At 55.3% G+C, this 19,158-nt stretch overlaps 1 protein-coding gene across 1 annotated transcript in view; it reads left to right on the top strand.

The window, feature by feature from the left end:
- The window catches only part of ACVR1C (activin A receptor type 1C), a 29,191-nt gene extending 17,803 nt beyond the window's left edge, over positions 1–11,388 (top strand). Inside the window, exons 3-9 of the mRNA XM_082054888.1 lie at positions 5,768–6,013; positions 6,730–6,960; positions 7,171–7,338; positions 7,899–8,055; positions 8,445–8,569; positions 8,834–8,964; positions 10,415–11,388. Coding sequence (XP_081911014.1) covers positions 5,768–6,013; positions 6,730–6,960; positions 7,171–7,338; positions 7,899–8,055; positions 8,445–8,569; positions 8,834–8,964; positions 10,415–10,540 — 1,184 coding nt within the window. The 3' untranslated portion in view covers positions 10,541–11,388. The remainder of the gene's footprint in view (positions 1–5,767; positions 6,014–6,729; positions 6,961–7,170; positions 7,339–7,898; positions 8,056–8,444; positions 8,570–8,833; positions 8,965–10,414) is intronic.
- Positions 11,389–19,158: the final 7,770 nt, after the last annotated feature.

The raw sequence follows: 19,158 nt of genomic DNA, 5'->3' as shown, positions 1-19,158 counted from the left end.
AGCACAGACGGGGTGAAGAGCTCCGGCTGGGTTTGTCCAGCACGGACGGGGTGAAGAGCTCCGGCTGGGTTTGCCCAGCACCGACGGGGTGAAGAGCTCCGGCTGGGTTTGCCCAGCACAGACGGGGTGAAGAGCTCCGGCTGGGTTTGCCCAGCACAGACGGGGTGAAGAGCTCCGGCTGGGTTTGCCCAGCACAGACGGGGTGAAGAGCTCCGGCTGGGTTTGTCCAGCACAGGCTGAGGCCGAGAATGGAGTTAGCGGGGAGGTCCGGACAGTGGGTGAAGAGACCAAACACACTTCTTCTCATCAGCGCTGCTGAAATGTGAGTGATGGATAAAAACAGGGAGGGTGGGGAACGGAGCAAAACAAGAAGAGAAGGGGAAATATTTTGATATATTTTTTTCTCTCTTCTGTGTGGCCGCTCTATCTTCTCTGGCACGGCTGCAGTTCAGCGGCCAGCGTTAACACTTGGTGTTACTGCTCTGCGGCAAAGCGGTGCCAGAAGGGTCACGTAGCTGGCGTCCCAGGTGCTGGCGCACGGGGCCCGGTCTCCGAGGCCCCCCCGCAGCGCCGGGGGCCACATCCCGCCCGGCAGAGCTGCTCCGCGGCCCCTCGCCCTGCTCGGTTCATGTGCCTTGGTCCTCGGCTGGGCCAGGTTCGCGGGCTCCGGAGGGGCTGGTGAGAGCGCGGCCGTGGGAGCAGAGCGGAAACCGCAGCTCAGATCATGTACGTTTGTCTCACAGCCGTATCCCCAATGGTTTACTGGAGTTTCTGGATCCTCAGGCGGACCTTTTGCAGCTGATTTCTGAATGTCCTGAAAGGAGTGATGGAGTCTGTGTTGTGGTGGAGGCTGGGGAGCATTTTAGACTCCAGTCTAAACCGTGTATTTTTGAAATGGTTTAAAAGTATTCTGTACGTCTGACGAGAGCCCCACATTAGCTGCAATCTATTTTCTTACTATATGGGAAAGAATACATAATGTTTTTTTCCCTGAGTAGCTTAGGAATTTAAACATGCATAGTTCAGGGCTTCCAGAAGTCTTAAGGTGCCCATTAGATGTCAAAGACAAGGCACACATTGTGTATGAGAACGTCTTTTCCACTGGAGAGGAAAAAAACCCTTTGTTTTTTTCCTGCCTACAAGTACTCTTGTTTACACAGCTTGGAATATAACTATAGCATATTGTGAAACCGCTGAATATTGCCAGATGTGCTATTTTTGTTTCATACATGGCAACACGTCTTCAGCTTCCAGTCTTGAGTAGCAAGTTATTGAATGGTACATTCAAAATCAGATTGCAAAATATGATGATTAACGGTGTCGCCGCAATGGTTTTGGGTAGTCATGAGGGATTTTCTTATTTCCCGAAAAGTTTAACGTTGCACAACTGCAGTGAACATTGCCACACTTGTTTGGTGGTGTTGCCTTTAATCACTGCTGTGCCTTGCGTGTTGTGCCACTCCTCCTGCGTCCGGCTTGTGCTGTGGCAGCCCAGGGACGCCCAGGGGTCGCGATGTGCCAGCCCAGATGTGGAGGGCTGGAGATGGCCAGCGGCCAGCTGTGGGGCGGGAATCACAGCGCCGGTGCTTCCCGGGTCCGCCACGTGTGCTCCGCGAAGAGCTGGAAAGGGCTGGAGCAGCTGCCGCCACCTTGGTCCGCACTTTGGGACAGACTGAAGCACGACGAGGAGTTTCCGATTGACTCTTCCCACGAAACTTCTCTAGACAGTCAGGATGTGTTCGTTTCCCAGGAGCGCGGTGCTGACGCTGCAAACCGGCCCGGCCGCCTCTGCTCCCGGTCTCGCTGCTGACTCGCCCTCTGCACCAGCTCCCTCCACCTGGCGGCACCTTGGAGGAGACTGTCCTGTAAGCATCACTGGCCTGGTTTGTTCTGACAGCTGCCACTGCATGGCTCGCAAAGCTGGTGTCTGTCTGTGCTCCCGATGTCCCTCTGAGGGTGTGACAGTGTCTGGGTGTTGCTGTGCCGGAGCTGCCGCTGTCACCCGCTGCGTGCCTGCCCCCCGGAGGGACATCGCGCTGAAAATTCAGTTCCGATGCTGTTCTCTCACAAAGCCTGCACTGGACACCTTCACTCATACAAACTGTGCTCATGCACATTTTCAGTAAAAATGTGTGAGATCACTTTTCTGTTAAAATTCAGTACATTTTTTTCTGATAAAAATGGTTTTGTTGCTTTTTTTTAAAGGTGCGCTGAGCATTTTTTATGAACCTCTTAAAATCCTGCTATAAAACCTGTTTCAGCAGTTTACGATGTACAATCAGTGCACTAAAAGTTACAAATTGCCTGTCCCTCCTCCTGAAGCCCAAACCGCATTGTCTCCTGTAATTCTGTTGGCAAATCTGGCAGCTGGCCCTGGGTTTGCAGACTGTGTGACAAGGCAGTGTAGACACAGCCATGGCTTTAATAGTAAAAACTCTTCAAAACCGGGTACTTTGTTTGAGGCTCATGGTGAGTCGGGAGCATGTCCTGCAATGCAAAGTGTGCCTGTAGAAATGCACCTTTCTGCGCTCGCTCCTCGGCGCGTTGTGCCCGTTGTCATCGCCCGGTTATCACGGTGATGTGTTCAGCCCTGGGCTGCCGGTCTGATGTCACGGCCGCGCAGGGTGAGATGTCACTGCAGCAGTGTGACGTGCAGCGGCCTCAGAACAGCTAAGAAAAACCAAGCCAGGTAATTTATTGTGCCCTTAGTGAACTTGGCTTTGCTTCCTGTTCAAAGTATCTCTAGCGCTGCTTCCTAGTTTCAGGATCCTGGAAAGTTTTATGTATATACATCGGTATGTCTATAATTTTAAGATAAAACGAAAGCCAACGGTAACTGTTACTCTTTTTTGCCCGTACAGCTTTGCCACCTGTAGCACCCAGACTGCAAGGAAACCGATTTGGAAGTGAAGAAAAAGGGAACAACCCTGGCGATGTTTCAGATGTTGCTTCTGGAAAATGATGCTCTGAACGGAGGGAGCTGTGAAAAAAGAAGGAAGAGAAGGAAGAGCTGGAGGGACTGAGAGGGGCTGCAGGACGGCGAGGAGGGACGGCTGTGACCCGGCTGTGGGACGCGGGGGAAGAAGACGACGGTGCGGGCACGGGCTGGGCTGGGACAGGAGCAGCAGGGACAGGGACAGGGTCAGTCCAGCGTCCCCCCGCGGGCTCGGCGGTGCCCGGGTGCCGCTCTGCGCAGGGACCCGGCTGAGTCCCTCTTTCCCACCTCTGCTGTCCAAAGCTTCCTGATCCTTGTCCTTTCCGTACTGTTTGCACTGGCCAAAGAAAATAAAGTTTTGTGTTTTGTTCATTTCATATTATATTGTTTTTCGGCAATTGGTGGAAAGAACCGCCAATTTATAGGTATCTTGTGCGCATTTGTCTTTATCAGCCGCTGCTGACAGACGGTGACTCTGCTTAGGTCTGCGGGTGAGGACGTTGATTTGGGGGATGCGGTGGCAGTGCCGGGTTTAGGACACCCAGACAAGGACCCCTCGGTGTGGGGCGCGGTCCCAGCGCCATGCCACGCTGCGTGGTGAGGTTCATTGGCAGCCGCCAGCCCGTGTCCCCACAGCCCCGTGTCCCCACAGCCCCGTGTCCCCACAGCCCCGCTCGGCCGCACCGTCCTGCGGCCACTCACTGCACCAGCGTCCCCGGGGCAGAAGATACCAACCTGCTGCTTGTTGTACCTGCTGCAGGGGAATTCTCTGCTGTATAGTGACTAAAACCAGCTTAGGCAATCACAGTATATCGGTGAACAAGCTGGAGTTGCAAGGAGGAGTCCTGCTTGCAAATCCTCTTACAAATCTGCCAGATAACCTGTGAGCGTCCCGTTGGAGTCTGTTAGAGGAAAAGCCCACGGGCAAGACAGAACAACTTTGTTTTCAGAATGGTTTGAATTGTGCGCTGTGAGCAGACATGGAGCCTTCTGTTGTTAGTGTTTTATTTTCTCAGTTGAAGCATGTAGTGTTAAGATGTGAAGAGAAGAAAAAGCCGCAGTTTCCTTTGCAGAGCTAACCGGCGCGTCCAAGTGACGGGGTGCACGGCTGGACAGGGTCTTTGCAGAACCGCACTGCTGCTGTATTCACTGGAGGGAGGTCACAGCCGCTGCTGGGGCCGTCAGGCTGCTCACTCTCCAAATTCAGGTTACACTGTACGCATGGCTTAGCCTTTGCCTAAGGGAGAGAGGGGCATTTGTTTTCCAGAACAGCTAAGGGGTGACTTTGCATGGTGTGGAGTCCATGATTATTCAATCGTCTGAAGCCGTTAGATCCACTGTTTGGTACTTGTGGATCTGATTGTCGAGGGGTTTTTTGGTTCATGTTTCTGTTTTGTTTTATCGGGGGGGGACTGTGTTGTTCATTTGGTGGTTGTTGTTGTCGTTATTTGTTTATTTGTTAACCTTATTTTCAACGTTGGGGGCAGTAAGGGATTTTTGTGTGTGTGCATGTACAAGTAAATACCTTAATAATGTATTCCTGTAGCTTCTTGATAAGCTTTTTATCTCTATACTTTTGAAGTGGAAAATGATCTGGGACGGTCCCCTTTCTTGACCCTTGTGATAGCTACATGATTACAAGTTCCTGAAGTGTTCTGTCTCAGAAATCCTCTTAATGCCTCATTTACCATAACTTCATACTCCCGTATGCGTTCAGGATTGCCAGGAACCGTATGTTGACCTAAAGAAAATGGGAAGAGCAACAGTAACTCCAAAGCGTCAGAAAACATTTAACATTCAAACTCATTTTCCCGGGAACCAAAAGACGTGCCATATTCAAATACGAAGCCTCTTGTCATTAACAACTGTGGCCACTTTGGAATGAACCCGTTCATTGCGTGCTGAAGTGACACAGTTGGTCAGGAGACCAGTTTCTGGCATAGCACTGTTTGTAGTTACTTTTGCTTTCTCTGAGAGACTGCAAATAATGAGATGTCGACATTAATACCTCGTGAATACATTTAACTTTCCATTTAGCTATAGCTTTATGCAGCATGACTGTAGATAAGGGTAGCAGCAAACAATCATTGAAGCTTAAAGAACATTTTAAAAATAAGTACCAAGGCCTCCTATTTGTTCTGAACTGGTTTGTGCTGTTTTTAAGGAATACTGTTTAAATGAATTGCCCGTGCCGGGGTCTTGCAGGGCGCTGCTGGTCCCGTTCCTGCGTCTCCTGCAGCGGGGAGCGGGGCATCAGCTCACTGCAGGCAAACACAAACGGATGGACACTGCGTGCTCTGCAGGGTCCTGCTGCGGTTTTGGAACTGCTAGGAAGTGTTCTTCAGGTGTTTGCTGTTGTCAGTGGTACCGAGCGGTGGGTAGGACTGCCTGGGACGCCGTGCAGGGAAAGCCTGGGGGTTTGGTAGCAGGTCAGTGGATACACAACCAGTGCCCGGCAGGAATGGCGAGGCGTCAGCAGGTCCGAGGAGCCGTTCTGGGCTGGTTCGGGGTTGTTTTGGGGCTGTGCTGGGCCGGGCTGGCCATGGTCTGTGTGCCGCCTCGCCCCGGCCCTGCTGCCAGCAGCCGCCCGTCCCAGCGGCTCCTTCCCCAGAGCTGCTGCCGGCACCGTCCGTCTGCTGCTGTTTGCCGTGGGGCTCCGGGCTGACCAGAGCCCAGGCGACCTGCGGAATAGGCGGGGGGGGGAAGTCTCCGTAACTTCCAGAACGGTGTCTGTGCCACTGCTGCCAGCCCTGGGCATCGGTAAATCTGAACGTGTCGCTGCTCCACAGCCCTTCACTCATCGTCTTTTTCCTCCTTTCTGTCTCCCGAAAGCGTCGGAGTCCCCGGGCAGGGCCGGCGCGGGCCCGGCGGTGCTGGCGGTGACGGTGGCGGTGCCGCTGTGCGCGCTGGCGCTGGCGGCGGTGCTGGCGCTGCGCGGCTGGCGGCGCCGGCGCGGTGCCCGCGGCAGGGCCAAGCAGCTCAGCGTGGAGGAGCCGCTCTGCGAGTGCAACCTGGTCAGCTCGGGGAAGACGCTGAGGGAGCTCATCCACGACATGACCACCTCCGGCTCGGGCTCGGGTAGGTGGGCGCTGCCCTGCAGCCAATCTTCTTGGTGCTTAAACCGAAGGCAGACGTGCCACCTGGCGTGTAGGGCGCTGCAGAACGTTCCTGCTGGGCAGGGGGTGCAGTGGGGGTCTTGTCTCAGAGGCTCTTACACCGGTGACAAGTTTTTTGCCGAAGGAGGTTCGGGGCCAATACTCCTGGCCACGCATTATAGCAGCAATAGGGCTTTGTTTGCTCTGTGTCTGTCAAATGACAAAAGTTCAGCTCTTTGGTGAAACTCTCCCGTTCAAACAGTTATTCAGAAGGTTTAGTGGTGAGACAAAGCGTTGCTGGCCGGGGTGGCACAGCAGGTGAGAAAACACCCTCCACCGAACCCAATCGTCAGGTGCCGCTCCTGGAGTTTTTATAGTCCTGCCGAAATAATGTTACTCCGAATTCTTGTTTGGAGCAGAATGCCAACCTTTTCAATACTTTTTCTCTGTTTCTGACATCCCATCTACTACGACGCCTCTATTGCTATTGAGAACTTGTTAAACCAAAGAAATCCAAAATTAGGTGGGAATTCAAGAATTCCAGCTCACCAGGGTGGTGGCACTTCTGGTGTGTACGGCTCAGCTTTCTGCAACTAGAGTTTTTATTGACGAGTGCAGTTCAGTGGAACATTAACTTTATTATTTAAAAAAAGACTGGTGAACTATTTCACAGATACCTGTCTCTTCTTTTTAAACTAGGTTTACCCCTGCTTGTACAGAGAACAATTGCAAGGACAATTGTCCTTCAGGAAATCGTAGGAAAAGGCCGATTTGGCGAAGTCTGGCGTGGAAAATGGTGCGGGGAAGACGTGGCTGTGAAAATCTTCTCCTCCAGAGACGAACGGTCCTGGTTTCGGGAGGCAGAAATCTACCAGACGGTTATGCTGAGACACGAGAACATCCTGGGCTTTATTGCTGCCGACAACAAGGGTACGGTGCGAGTCCTGTGAAATCCTGGGTGTTTGTCCAGAATCGCGTTCGCTGTCCCCGCTCCCGTCACTGTGACCCTCGCAGCGGCACGGAGCTCTGTCCTGGGGAGCGGCCAGAAGAGCTGTTTGTGTGCATGGCTGAGCTGGCCACAAAGCGGGCAACGCTTGACCTTTGTTTCATAAGCTGAATAATCTTGTTTTTTCTGGGTAGATAATGGGACGTGGACTCAGCTCTGGCTTGTCTCCGAGTACCACGAGCAGGGGTCTCTGTTCGACTACCTGAACCGGGGGACGGTGACGGTGGCGGGCATGGTGCGGCTGGCGCTGTCGGTGGCCAGCGGCCTGGCCCACCTGCACATGGAGATCGTCGGCACGCAAGGCAGGTGCTTCCACCCCTCCTCCCGGTGCTCTGAGGAGCTTCAGAGGCATTTGCAAAGTCATTTGTGGGTGATGTGGTATAGTAAAGCATTTTGCAAACTGCTGTACTGCAAGAAACTGTCTCAACATAAGCGTACGAGGCACAGCATAGACAGAACGGGAACGTCATCTCCCCACTTCCACTGTCTGTCCTGCTTCCATGTCTGCGAGTGGATGTGGGAGCTGCTGTGCTAATGGGAGTGCTAATGGTTTGCTAAATTAACTTGGAGGAGGGTGAAATTGCAGTTTCTCTTTTTGTGTTTTATTCCTGAAGTGCGAATATTGGAACAAAAGTGCCCTCAAGGTTGTTTTGGTTTGGTTTTGTTTTTTAATGTGATGGCGTTTAGCAGAGCTTTCCTTAGTACAAAACAGGCTCCAGTGTTTGGGTGTTGGTTGGTTTGTTTGTTTGTTTATGGGCTATAGTAACGAAATTGAATGAAACTGGTTTTGCTTCCTGGCTCATTACGTTAACGTTCCTACGGCTGTTATCAAACGGACAGTGCTTTCTGTTTGCGTGAGCAGGCAAGCCAGCGATCGCGCACCGGGATCTGAAATCTAAAAACATCCTGGTGAAGAGGAACGAGAGCTGCGCCATCGCGGACCTGGGCCTGGCGGTGAAGCACGACTCGGTGCTGAACACCATCGACATCCCCCAGAACCCCCGCGTGGGGACCAGGAGGTGGGTTTGGGGCTGCTGGCCTGCGGGGGTGGCGGCTCCCAGCCCCTGGCCCCGTCCTCCCCCCGTGGCTCCGCTCGTGGTCTGGGGACCCTGCGTCCCCTGGGTGGTGGGACGGCAGTCGCAGCCATGGGACATGGCTCTATGGCGCGGCACCACGTGTTGGCCACCCCGTCTGCTCCTGCCGCGGTCAGGGCATCGCTCTGAGCGGTCACGGGGGTGTGTGTGGATGCGGGCAGCTGCGGTGTCGGGTTTGTCCCCGCACCAGCTCTCCCTTTGCTCAGAATTGCTGTCAGGAGCTCTCACCGCCCGGTGGGACCGGCGGGGGCCTGGCCTGGCCTGAGCAGCACAGCCGGGGCTGCTGTACAAGCTGACCTGTGTGTCCTTCAAAGGTACATGGCTCCTGAGATACTTGATGATGTGATGAACATGAACATCTTTGAGTCCTTCAAGCGCGCGGACATGTACTCCCTTGGGCTGGTGTACTGGGAGATCGCCCGAAGGTGCTCCGTCGGAGGTGAGCTTTCTGGCAGCTGCACTTTGCAATGCAGACCACCTTTATCTTAAATAAAACAAAATCAATTAAAGGATCTGTGTCCTGCCCCTGCACGCTTCATTATGTTGACAGTATGTGGCAGCAGAAGTCTGTTGTGGAGCAGTTGTTCGAGGCGGCCCCACATGTTCCTCTGTTCTCTCACTGCTTGTGAAAACAAACAATCGGAGTTGATTCTGGAGCAGCTACTTTGGGGTTTGTGTTACCTACACAATAAATCGTTCCTAGGAATCACCGAGGAGTACCAGCTGCCTTACTACGATGTCGTGCCTTCTGATCCTTCGATAGAAGACATGAGAAGGGTAGTTTGTGAGCAGAAGCTCAGACCAAATATTCCAAACCAGTGGCAAAGCTGTGAGGTAAGAGCAGTTCTTCAGTTTAGTATTATACAGAGCGTATTTAAACCAAGACAGGGTTTTGCCGTGGGACACAGGGAGCTCCACGTCCGGCCTCTCCCGTGTTTAAATGTGTTTCAGGTGTTGGCCCCTTTTTCAGCTTCCAGATCAATACAGAGAAAAACTCGGTACCAAATGGCTGAGATCTCTGGAATATATTGATTTATGGTGTCGCTGTCGTGCTGCTGTTCCAGAGGCCGCCCGTGGCGCTCCCGGGTCGCGGTGCAGTCTGTGGTGACGCGCTGTTCTCCGTTCCGGGGTTGCGGTGCGGGTCACGGTGCAGTCCGTGGTGACGTGCTGTTTCCCGCGGGTGCTGCGGGTTGCGGTGCGGGTCACGGTGCAGTCCGTGGTGACGTGCTGTTTCCCGCAGGTGCTGCGGGTTGCGGTGCAGACTGTGGTTCAGTCCATGGTGATGTGCTGTTTCCCACAGGCTCTCCCGGGTTGCGGTGTGGGTTGCGGTGCGGGTCACGGTGCGGTCCATGGTGACGTGCTGTTTCCCGCAGGTGCTGCGGGTTGCGGTGCAGTCCATGGTGACGTGCTGTTTCCCACAGGCACTGCAGGTTGCGGTGCAGACTGTGGTTCAGTCCGTGGTGACGTGCTGCTTCCCGCAGCCTCTCCCGGGTCACGGTATGGGTCGCGGTGCGGTCCATGGTGATGTGCTGTTTCCCGCAGGCTCTCACAGGTTGCGGTGCGGGTTGCGGTGCGGGTTGTGGTGCGGTCCATGGTGACGTGCTGTTTCCCGCAGGCTCTCACAGGTTGCGGTGCGGGTTGCGGCGCAGTCCGTGGTGACGTGCTGTTTCCCGCAGGCTCTCGCGGGTTGCGGTGCGGGTTGCAGTGCGGCCCGTGGTGATGTGCTGTTTCCCGCAGGCTCTTGCGGGTCGCGGTGCGGGTTGCGGTGTGGGTTGCGGTGCGGGTCGCAGTGCGGGTCGCGGTGCGGCCTGTGGTGACGTGCTGTTTCCCGCAGGCTCTTGCAGGTCATGGTGCGGGTTGCGGTGCGGTCCATGGTGACGTGCTGTTTCCCGCAGGCTCTCGCGGGTTGCGGTGCGGGTTGCAGTGCGGCCCGTGGTGACGTGCTGTTTCCAGCAGGCTCTTGCGGGTCGCGGTGCGGGTTGCGGTGTGGGTTGTGGTGCGGGTCACAGTGCGGGTCGCGGTGCGGCCCGTGGTGACGTGCTGTTTCCCGCAGGCTCTTGCGGGTCGCGGTGCGGGTCGCGGTGCGGCCCGTGGTGACGTGCTGTTTCCCGCAGGCTCTTGCGGGTCGCGGTGCGGGTTGCGGTGTGGGTTGCGGTGCGGGTCGCAGTGCGGGTCGCGGTGCGGCCCGTGGTGACGTGCTGTTTCCCGCAGGCTCTCGCGGGTCGCGGTGCGGGTCGCGGTGCGGGTCGCGGTGCGGCCCGTGGTGATGTGCTGTTTCCCGCAGGCGCTGCGGGTGCTGGGCCGGGTGATGCGGGAGTGCTGGCACGGCAGCGGCGCGGCGCGGCTCACCGCCCTGCGCGTCAAGAAGACGCTCTCCCAGCTCTGCGCCCAGGAGGACGGCAAGGCCTGAGGCAGCTCCCGCCGAGGGACGGATCCTGCCGCTCAGCTTCTGACGTGTGATATCATTTTTGGTTTTGTCTACCTCACGCACCGTGGTTCAGTGTTTAAGCGCCCGAAGCAGAGCGCTGACATCCAGCTTCGTATTTGGCCACTGGACGGGGCAGCTTCTGACCGTAGTTCGTGTTCTGTACAGCAGGTCTGTGACTCGCTGGGGTTCTGTCGGTGACTTAGACTCCAGGCTCATCGCAGAAAGGAGCTTAAGACACCACGACAGTGTAATGATACCTTTTGCTATCGTGCTTTTTGTCTTAGTCCAGCCCCAGGCGTATTGGACGTAGCTGCTATTGGTTAAAGCCTGTTTGCAAGAGAAACCACATTTTACCCTCAAACCAAGTCAAAGACCCAATTTAATCCAGATTTTTACATATTTTCATGCAAGAATCTGAAAACAGGCTGTCAGTAAAATGCACTTTTAAATGCTATATTTACTAAGCAAATTTTAAAAAAATGAAAATTTCACTACACATGTATATTGTGAACAAAAACATCTAGTCAATTTTTCATAAACTTTTATTTTTTGTTGTCTTGATTTAATATACAGTTTTATAGTTAGGACTTGTAGTTATCTTACTCTGTTCATTTTTTCATTGAACATATCGATCAAGGGACAATTTTTATTTTTAACGGTTGGTAGGAAAAATAATAGAGGCAATACTTTTCCTTTAGATATGTAGGGATGGAATGGGATAAATTCTACCTAAACTGAGAAAGTATACATTTTTAAACCATGATGTCTTGCCAATCTGTCACTGGTAACAGTTTTTAGTGCCTTTTGATGTTCTGGGGGAGCTTTAGCAAGTCGGCTCTTGCAGGCGGCTGCAGCCCCGCAGCGGGGCCATGGCTGGGTGCACCGGTGTTCGTGCAGCCCGCTCCTGGCGCCGGGGCTTTGGGGACACGGGTGACCGGAGCCACCGCAGCGGTGCTGGGGGTGGCAGGGTCCCGTTCGCTGTCGTCTGTCACAGCCCGGGGACCTGCTGAGATGGCAATTTAAAGTGCTGACATCCTTCTACGGAGCCAGTACAGCCTGTCAGAGGTTCTGTGTGGATTTCTGTAATAGCGCCAGCTTGGTGAAAAGTGTTAACGTCTCATCGTATTCCCATAACACTGCGAGCTATAGGAAGTGGGGTGTTTTTTTCATAACTCACTGATGTGGTATTTTGTGAATTCTGCCCCACTCCACATGTATGAATATAGTATTCCAATATTTTTAATAGCCAAAATGATACACTTCATAATCATATGATTCTTTAAATGTTTCTAAATCCAGGTGTCTGTGGAAATTAAGCCCAGAGATGTCTCCAGAGTAGCAAAGTTTCGCACAATTCAAAGTAGCACATGCAGCTCTGTGGAAATAAACTGTTGGCTAATTATGGTATTAAGATCGATCTTTGGCATGAAACCTCTTGAGCTGGGGCTCTGGCGTGCAGGAATGGGTTAAACTGTGACCGGGTGGGACGGTCAGCAGTGTCAGTGCTGCCTATGCTGGGGACACTTCATGGCTGTTAATTGCCCCATAAATGGGCCCTAATGCCGTTTGCCTGTTGTGTAAACCTGGTCCCTCCTGCTTGTGTTAATAGTGCATGCCTGCGCGTGTCTGTTGGCTGCGTGGCGGAGAACGTTGCTACTGGATTTTCCTCCAGCATGCTTTGAGATGTAATCAAAGGCATCTTACAGGTTTAGCTGTTCTGCGCTTCAGCGGCACTGGGGAGCTCAGCAGATGTGCGTTTCTAAGCGGCTGGAGGGTGGTGGTTGCAGCTGTGTGATCCAAGGAGAGATGCTTACTTGGGTATCCAAAGATGTGCAGACCTAAGATCCAGCATTTGTTCTTGTAGAACGTAACTTGAAAAAAATCCTTATGTTAAAAAGGAACAATCAAAGATTATTTTTTTAAGTGGGAAAAGGAAACGTTTTATCAATTGAAATGAACTCAGTGAATTTGCAGAGTCAGGTGTTTGAAATCAGCGGTAGTGGAGTACCAGTGATTTTAAACAGTGTGCTAATTCAGGCCTGTTTCTTCAAAAGTGTTTAACGGTGCAGGTGAGATGCACTTCTCGGAGTTGAGCGCTCGGCAGGTGCCCCGCAGCGCGGTCTGGTCTGTCCCGCAGCCCGGTCTGGTCTGTCCCGCAGCCCGGTCTGGTCTGTCCCGCAGCGCGGTCTGGTCTGTCCCGCAGAGCGGTCTGGTCTGTCCCGCAGCGCGGTCTGGTCTGTCCCGCAGAGCGGTCTGGTCTGTCCCGCAGAGCGGTCTGGTCTGTCCCGCAGCGCGGTCTGGTCTGCCCCGCACAGCGGTCTGGTCTGTCCCGCAGAGCGGTCTGGTCTGTCCCGCAGAGCGGTCTGGTCTGTCCCGCAGAGTGGTCTGGTCTGTCCCGCAGAGCGGTCTGGTCTGTCCCGCAGCGCGGTCTGGTCTGCCCCGCACAGCGGTCTGGTCTGTCCCGCAGAGCGGTCTGGTCTGTCCCGCAGCGCGGTCTGGTCTGTCCCGCAGAGCAGTCTGGTCTGTCCCGCAGAGCAGTCTGGTCTGTCCCGCAGAGCGGTCTGGTCTGTCCCGCAGCGCGGTCTGGTCTGTCCCGCAGAGCAGTCTGGTCTGTCCCGCAGCACGGTCTGGTCTGTCCCGCAGTGCGGTCTGGTCTGTCCCACAGAGCGGTCTGGTCTGCCCCGCAGCGCGGTCTGGTCTGCCCCGCAGCGCGGTCTGGTCTGTCCCGCAGCGCGGTCTGGTCTGCCCCGCAGCGCGGTCTGGTCTGTCCCGCAGAGCGGTCTGGTCTGTCCCGCAGTGCGGTCTGGTCTGTCCCACAGAGCGGTCTGGTCTGTCCCGCAGCGCGGTCTGGTCTGCCCCGCAGAGCGGTCTGGTCTGTCCCGCAGAGCGGTCTGGTCTGTCCCGCAGCGCGGTCTGGTCTGTCCCGCAGCGCGGTCTGGTCTGTCCCGCAGCGCGGTCTGGTCTGCCCCGCAGCGCAGTCCGGTCTGCCCCGCAGCGCGGTCCGGTCTGTCCCGCAGCGCGGTCTGGTCTGTCCCGCAGAGCGGTCTGGTCTGTCCCGCAGAGCAGTCTGGTCTGTCCCGCAGAGCAGTCTGGTCTGTCCCACAGAGCGGTCTGGTCTGCCCCGCAGAGCGGTCTGGTCTGTCCCGCAGAGCGGTCTGGTCTGCCCCGCAGCGCGGTCTGGTCTGTCCCGCAGAGCGGTCTGGTCTGTCCCGCAGGAGCGGTCTGGTCTGTCCCGCAGGAGCGGTCTGGTCTGTCCCGCAGAGCGGTCTGGTCTGTCCCGCAGCGCGGTCTGGTCTGTCCCGCAGCGCGGTCTGGTCTGTCCCGCAGCGCGGTCTGGTCTGTCCCGCAGCGCGGTCTGGTCTGTCCCGCAGCGCGGTCTGGTCTGTCCCGCAGCGCGGTCTGGTCTGTCCCGCAGCGCGGTCTGGTCTGTCCCGCAGAGCAGTCTGGTCTGTCCCGCAGCACGGTCTGGTCTGTCCCGCAGCGCGGTCTGGTCTGTCCCGCAGCGCGGTCTGGTCTGTCCCGCAGCGCGGTCTGGTCTGTCCCGCAGAGCAGTCTGGTCTGTCCCGCAGCACGGTCTGGTCTGTCCCGCAGAGCGGTCTGGTCTGTCCCGCAGCGCGGTCTGGTCTGTCCCGCAGCGCTCCGGCTCCGGGGCGGCTGCTGCGGTCTCGATGCACTGACGCTCGTTACTGAAGGCCAGGTCAGCTGCCGTGCGAGATGCAGGGTGACCGAGGGGCACCATTAGCTTCTCCTACACCACTTTTAAAATGTGTTAATTTTTTTGCCTAAAATGGAGGTATTCTTCATGGGGAGAGTGATTGGAATGCTCTCTAGGAATTTTTCTTCCATCTTAAATTCAGTCCTATGCACTTTTTATCCGTATTATCCTTTGAATGTATCCATGCCCTTGATGTCTATCGGATAATTGTTCCTGGGGCTTCTTTCCCTGTGGACTGGGTTGCACGGTGGAGGAATTTGGTGTTGGTGCAGAAGGTCCCCTGGGTCTTTTGTTATTGAGAGGCAGAGGCACCTTTTAGCAAAACAGAGTTAACCGTAGCTGGGCCAAGGGGCTGATGCTGTTGTGCTGGGCTTTGTTTGTAAACCGTGTGCTCCTTTGCAAGAAACCAACCCCCTTATTTTAGTGGCCTTTTCACTCAGCGTGGGTTTGTCCTGCTTGGATTTAAGAACAGAGGTTATGCTGAGGCCGTTCGGGTGGGTTTAGGAGGCTGAGGTTTCTGGAGAGGTTGCTGGTGTTCCTGCTGATCTTCATCTAAAGCACAAGTTCTTAAGCTCGTAGAAATTTTCAAGCTCAAGGATGCTGCAGACCAGTCACCACATTTAGCCTCTCGTAATTGATGCTTCTAGTCTGGGGGAGTTACTCATTTTTTTAATTACCTTCTAATAACAACCTAGAACTTAACGCATGGAAAATGAACTGAAAGGGAAAGTTAATTAACATTTTCTCTAGCACCTATTTTTTGTTGTTTCCTTAACTACTCCTCCCAAATACCCCTTGAGAAATTCAAACTGTAATCTCTCTTGCACTTTACTACTTTTATAGTCATTTGCACTTACCCAAGATCGTTCCCTCCTGTAACGCTATAACGACTCCCGTAATGCTGTCATTGTTATGTCACTTCTATTCTTGGCAGTACTTTCAGGAATTATAAATGAATTAGTTTAGAGCTGTGTCTGGTCCCCACAGGGGTCTGGGCACTGGGCAGAGAGCGTCTCCCTGGCCCCGTGTGCCTGCTGCTCCAGCGACGCGCGGGTCCCGGCCCGGGAGGCTGGTGGGAGAGACATCCGTGTTCTGTTTTACAGGCGGCACCTCTATAAATGTACGGGAAAAGAAGCATTAAGAGGTACAATGTATTTCTAGAGAATATAAGAAATGTGCAATAAGTTGTAACCAAAGGCTCTGAATGTATTTTTGGCATAAATAGACTGAATGTATTTTGAATGTAGCTATTACATTTCTGTCTAAATCTGCTGTAGTTTTCAGTCCCCAAAGAAGAATGTGTAGTGTTTTGTTAGTCTACAAACCAGTCTCTGAGTTTTCTGTTTTTTAAAGAAGCGTTAATGTTTTTTCCTGGAGTACTGTAATATTTTAGAGGTTAGTATAGCAGTACAATGCTAAAATTCAACCTTCATATTGTGAAACACCTAATGTAGTGTACACTGCAGCAAGTTATTTTTAAAACTATTGCTGAGGTTATTGCTTGATATTGCAGCTGCCCTGGATGTAAATAATTTGTTTAGATGTTGTATTTTGTATGTGTATTTTACATGCAGGTATACTTTTGGAAAGATGTGGCCATTTTAATAAATTAAGCACACTCTGCCGTTGTGTTCCCGTGAAGTGTAAAGCTGTTTGTTTTTTTGATGTTTGTTTTGGGAGGGGTGGAGGGCTGTTCCAGGTGCCCCCAGCGGACGTGGTGACTCACGGAACGTCGGGCTCCTGCTGCGGAACGGGAGCTGAGCAGGTAGGGGGCGCGGTGCCGGCGCGGGGGCCCCGCGGGAGCCGAGCAGGTAGGGGGCGCGGTGCCGGCGTGGGGGCCCCGCGGGAGCCGAGCAGGTAGGGGGCGCGGTGCCGGCGCGGGGGCCCCGCGGGAGCTGAGCAGGTAGGGGGCGCGGTGCCGGTGCGGGGGCCCCGCGGGAGCCGAGCAGGTAGGGGGCGCGGTGCCGGCGCGGGGGCCCCGCGGGAGCCGAGCAGGTAGGGGGCGCGGTGCCGGCGCGGGGGCCCCGCGGGAGCCGAGCAGGTAGGGGGCGCGGTGCCGGCGCGGGGGCCCCGCGGGAGGCGGCAGTTCTGCGAACGCCGTGGGTTCCAGCGAGGGCTGCGGGCCGGGCGCTGCACCCGCCTCCCTCGCACACCCAGCTCCTGCGTCCCGCTGCTGCGGCTGCTCGGCTGCGCGGGGCCGTAAATGCCCGTGAGGCTCACGCACGCAGAGGACGGCAATTCCGAAGTCTTTGCTTGCTTGAACATCCTCCTTGCACAGCCATAACCTAGCCATTTAAGGCAGGCTTTATTCAAATTTAAGGCATGTCAAAATGACGTCCACCACACTATAATACTACCAAACAGTATCAAGCCTTTCATGCCTTTTGAAGGGTACTGTGGGATTTTTTTTTTTTTCTTAAAAAGACCACTGTGTTACCAGCAATTACTTGGGAGTTGGGTCCTTCTGACAGTGGGTTCTTAAGCACGCTCTCACTTTTTGGTAAGCAGATGGTTCAGGAAGGTTTAGTTGCCAAGGCTGGTTCTGGCTGTGAAGTGCAGGTTCTGCTGCCGTAAGGTGAGCGGTGGCCCTGGAGCGGTGGCTCTGGAGTGGTCCCCAGCCCGGCAGCAGCATCTCCGGCTGCCGTCCCCGCCAGCCCCACGCCAAGCAGGTCCCCGTCGCCCGGGAGAGCAAAGCGCTGCTCTCCAGCAGTGCCGAGCGGGTCCCCGTCACCCAAGAGAGCAAAGCGCTGCCCTCCAGCAGTGCCGAGCGGGTCCCCGTCACCCGAGAGAGCAAAGCGCTGCTCTCCAGCAGTGCCGAGCGGGTCCCCGTCACCCGAGAGAGCAAAGCGCTGCTCTCCAGCAGTGCCGAGCGGGTCCCCGTCGCCCGGGAGAGCAAAGCGCTGCTCTCCAGCAGTGCCGAGCGGGTCCCCGTCACCCAAGAGAGCAAAGCGCTGCTCTCCAGCAGTGCCGAGCGGGTCCCCGTCGCCCGGGAGAGCAAAGCGCTGCTCTCCAGCAGTGCCGAGCGGGTCCCCATCGCCCGGGAGAGCAAAGCGCTGCTCTCCAGCAGTGCCGAGCGGGTCCCCGTCACCCAAGAGAGCAAAGCGCTGCTCTCCAGCAGTGCCGAGCGGGTCCCCGTCACCCAAGAGAGCAAAGCGCTGCTCTCCAGCAGTGCCGAGCGGGTCCCCATCACCCGGGAGAGCAAAGCGCTGCTCTCCAGCAGTGCCGAGCGGGTCCCCGTCACCCGAGAGAGCAAAGTGCTGCTCTCCAGCAGTGCCGAGCGGGTCCCCATCGCCCGGGAGAGCAAAGCGCTGCTCTCCAGCAGTGCCGAGCGGGTCCCCGTCACCCGAGAGAGCAAAGTGCTGCTCTCCAGCAGTGCCGAGCGGGTCCCCATCGCCCGGGAGAGCAAAGCGCTGCTCTCCAGCAGTGCCGAGCGGGTCCCCATCACCCAGGAGAGCAAAGCGCTGCTATCCAGCAGTGCCGAGCGGGTCCCCGTCACCCAAGAGAGCAAAGCGCTGCTCTCCAGCAGTGCCGAGCGGGTCCCCATCACCCAGGAGAGCAAAGCACTGCTCTCCAGCAGTGCGAGGGATCCCTGCTGCCCTGGAGATCCTGCTCCCAGCACTCGGGGAAGGAGGAGCAGCTCCCGGGAGCAGACGGGTGCTTTCTCATGTGGGTGCTGTGCCCTGTCCACCGCATCCCAGCTGGGCAGCAGGCTTGGCCAAGGGCTTTCACGTGGGGAAAGGTGAGAAACTGCTCAGTGGAGGATTTGTGTCTAAAAGAGAAGGGACTAATTATTAATTTTCTTGTACTTAGGTAAACCAGCTCCCTGGGAGCCGCAGGAGCTGTCGGTGCGAGCCCGGCAGCGGCGGAGAGGCGTCTCTCGTCCCCGAGGCGCAGGGCCGTGCCGTGTCCCCAGCGCTGGCTCCGTGCTCCTGCCCGCGGACGCGTGTGTGGGCAGAACCCGCGGCACCGCAGCCCCGCAGGACGGTGCCGGGGGCAGGTGGGTCTGCACGGGCTCTGCTCCGCGGAGTCTCCAGTGTTTTCTGTGCATTTAGAGCTGCTGGGTGACGGTGAACGCAAATGTAACGCCTTGCCGAGACACGAGCTGCTGCTCTTTCATTCGTAAGGATGCAACTCCCCTCGAGCTCTGTCGCTGGTGTTTCCTGTCTCTGTTTATCGTGCCGTGAGCTGAATTCATAGAAACGGCTGTAACTTAGCCTGCAGTGCAGAAAGGCCTTGTTTCCTAACAGAAGTTCTTTATTAAGTTTAAAGATGTCTGTGTTTTTTCAAAGTGACTGAAGGAGGGTATATACATGTGTGCTAATCAGTGCAAAGAGCTTGGCTGTGTGTGCACAGAGAAGTGCGGGTCTGCTCAGGACCTGCTGAGCGTCTTGTTTTCATTCAGATATTTGATTCTTTCCTGAGCCTGGTGGACTGTGGGAATGTAGGACGATTGTGAGTTCATGAGAGCCCAGGAAGTGTGTAGGTAGTCCCTAAAGAAAAGGAGGAGAAAATAGCAAAGATAAGCACTCTGCAGTCAGTAGGCTGCAGCATTACTGTGCTACAGAGGCAGAGTTTCTTCCTCTTTCACTAGGTGTTTGGTTGCCTCTGGTATGGGTTTAATTGCACTGTGCCGTTGCTGCGGCTGCGAGCCGGGGCGGCAGGACGGCGTTTCGGGAGCCTGCGGCACCGCTGGGGGACGGGCCCTCCTGGACACTGCAGCAAAGGGCTGCGCTTAAAACACTCAGATACTGCTGCCCTTACTACCAGCAGGAGTACAGGATCTGGCATATGACTGCAATCTGGCCTCAAAGAAAATGTAACGGAGACTGAAAGAAGCAGGGGTTTTGCATTACGTTTATGAAGGTTTTTCTGCGCCGGTTACTTC

The sequence above is a fragment of the Streptopelia decaocto genome (genome assembly GCF_964273445.1).
Source record: "Streptopelia decaocto genome assembly, chromosome: 6".
NCBI classification, from domain to species: Eukaryota; Metazoa; Chordata; class Aves; order Columbiformes; family Columbidae; genus Streptopelia; species Streptopelia decaocto.
The sequence above is the reverse complement of the archived record's forward strand: the minus strand, read 5'-3'. Positions and strand labels throughout refer to the sequence as shown.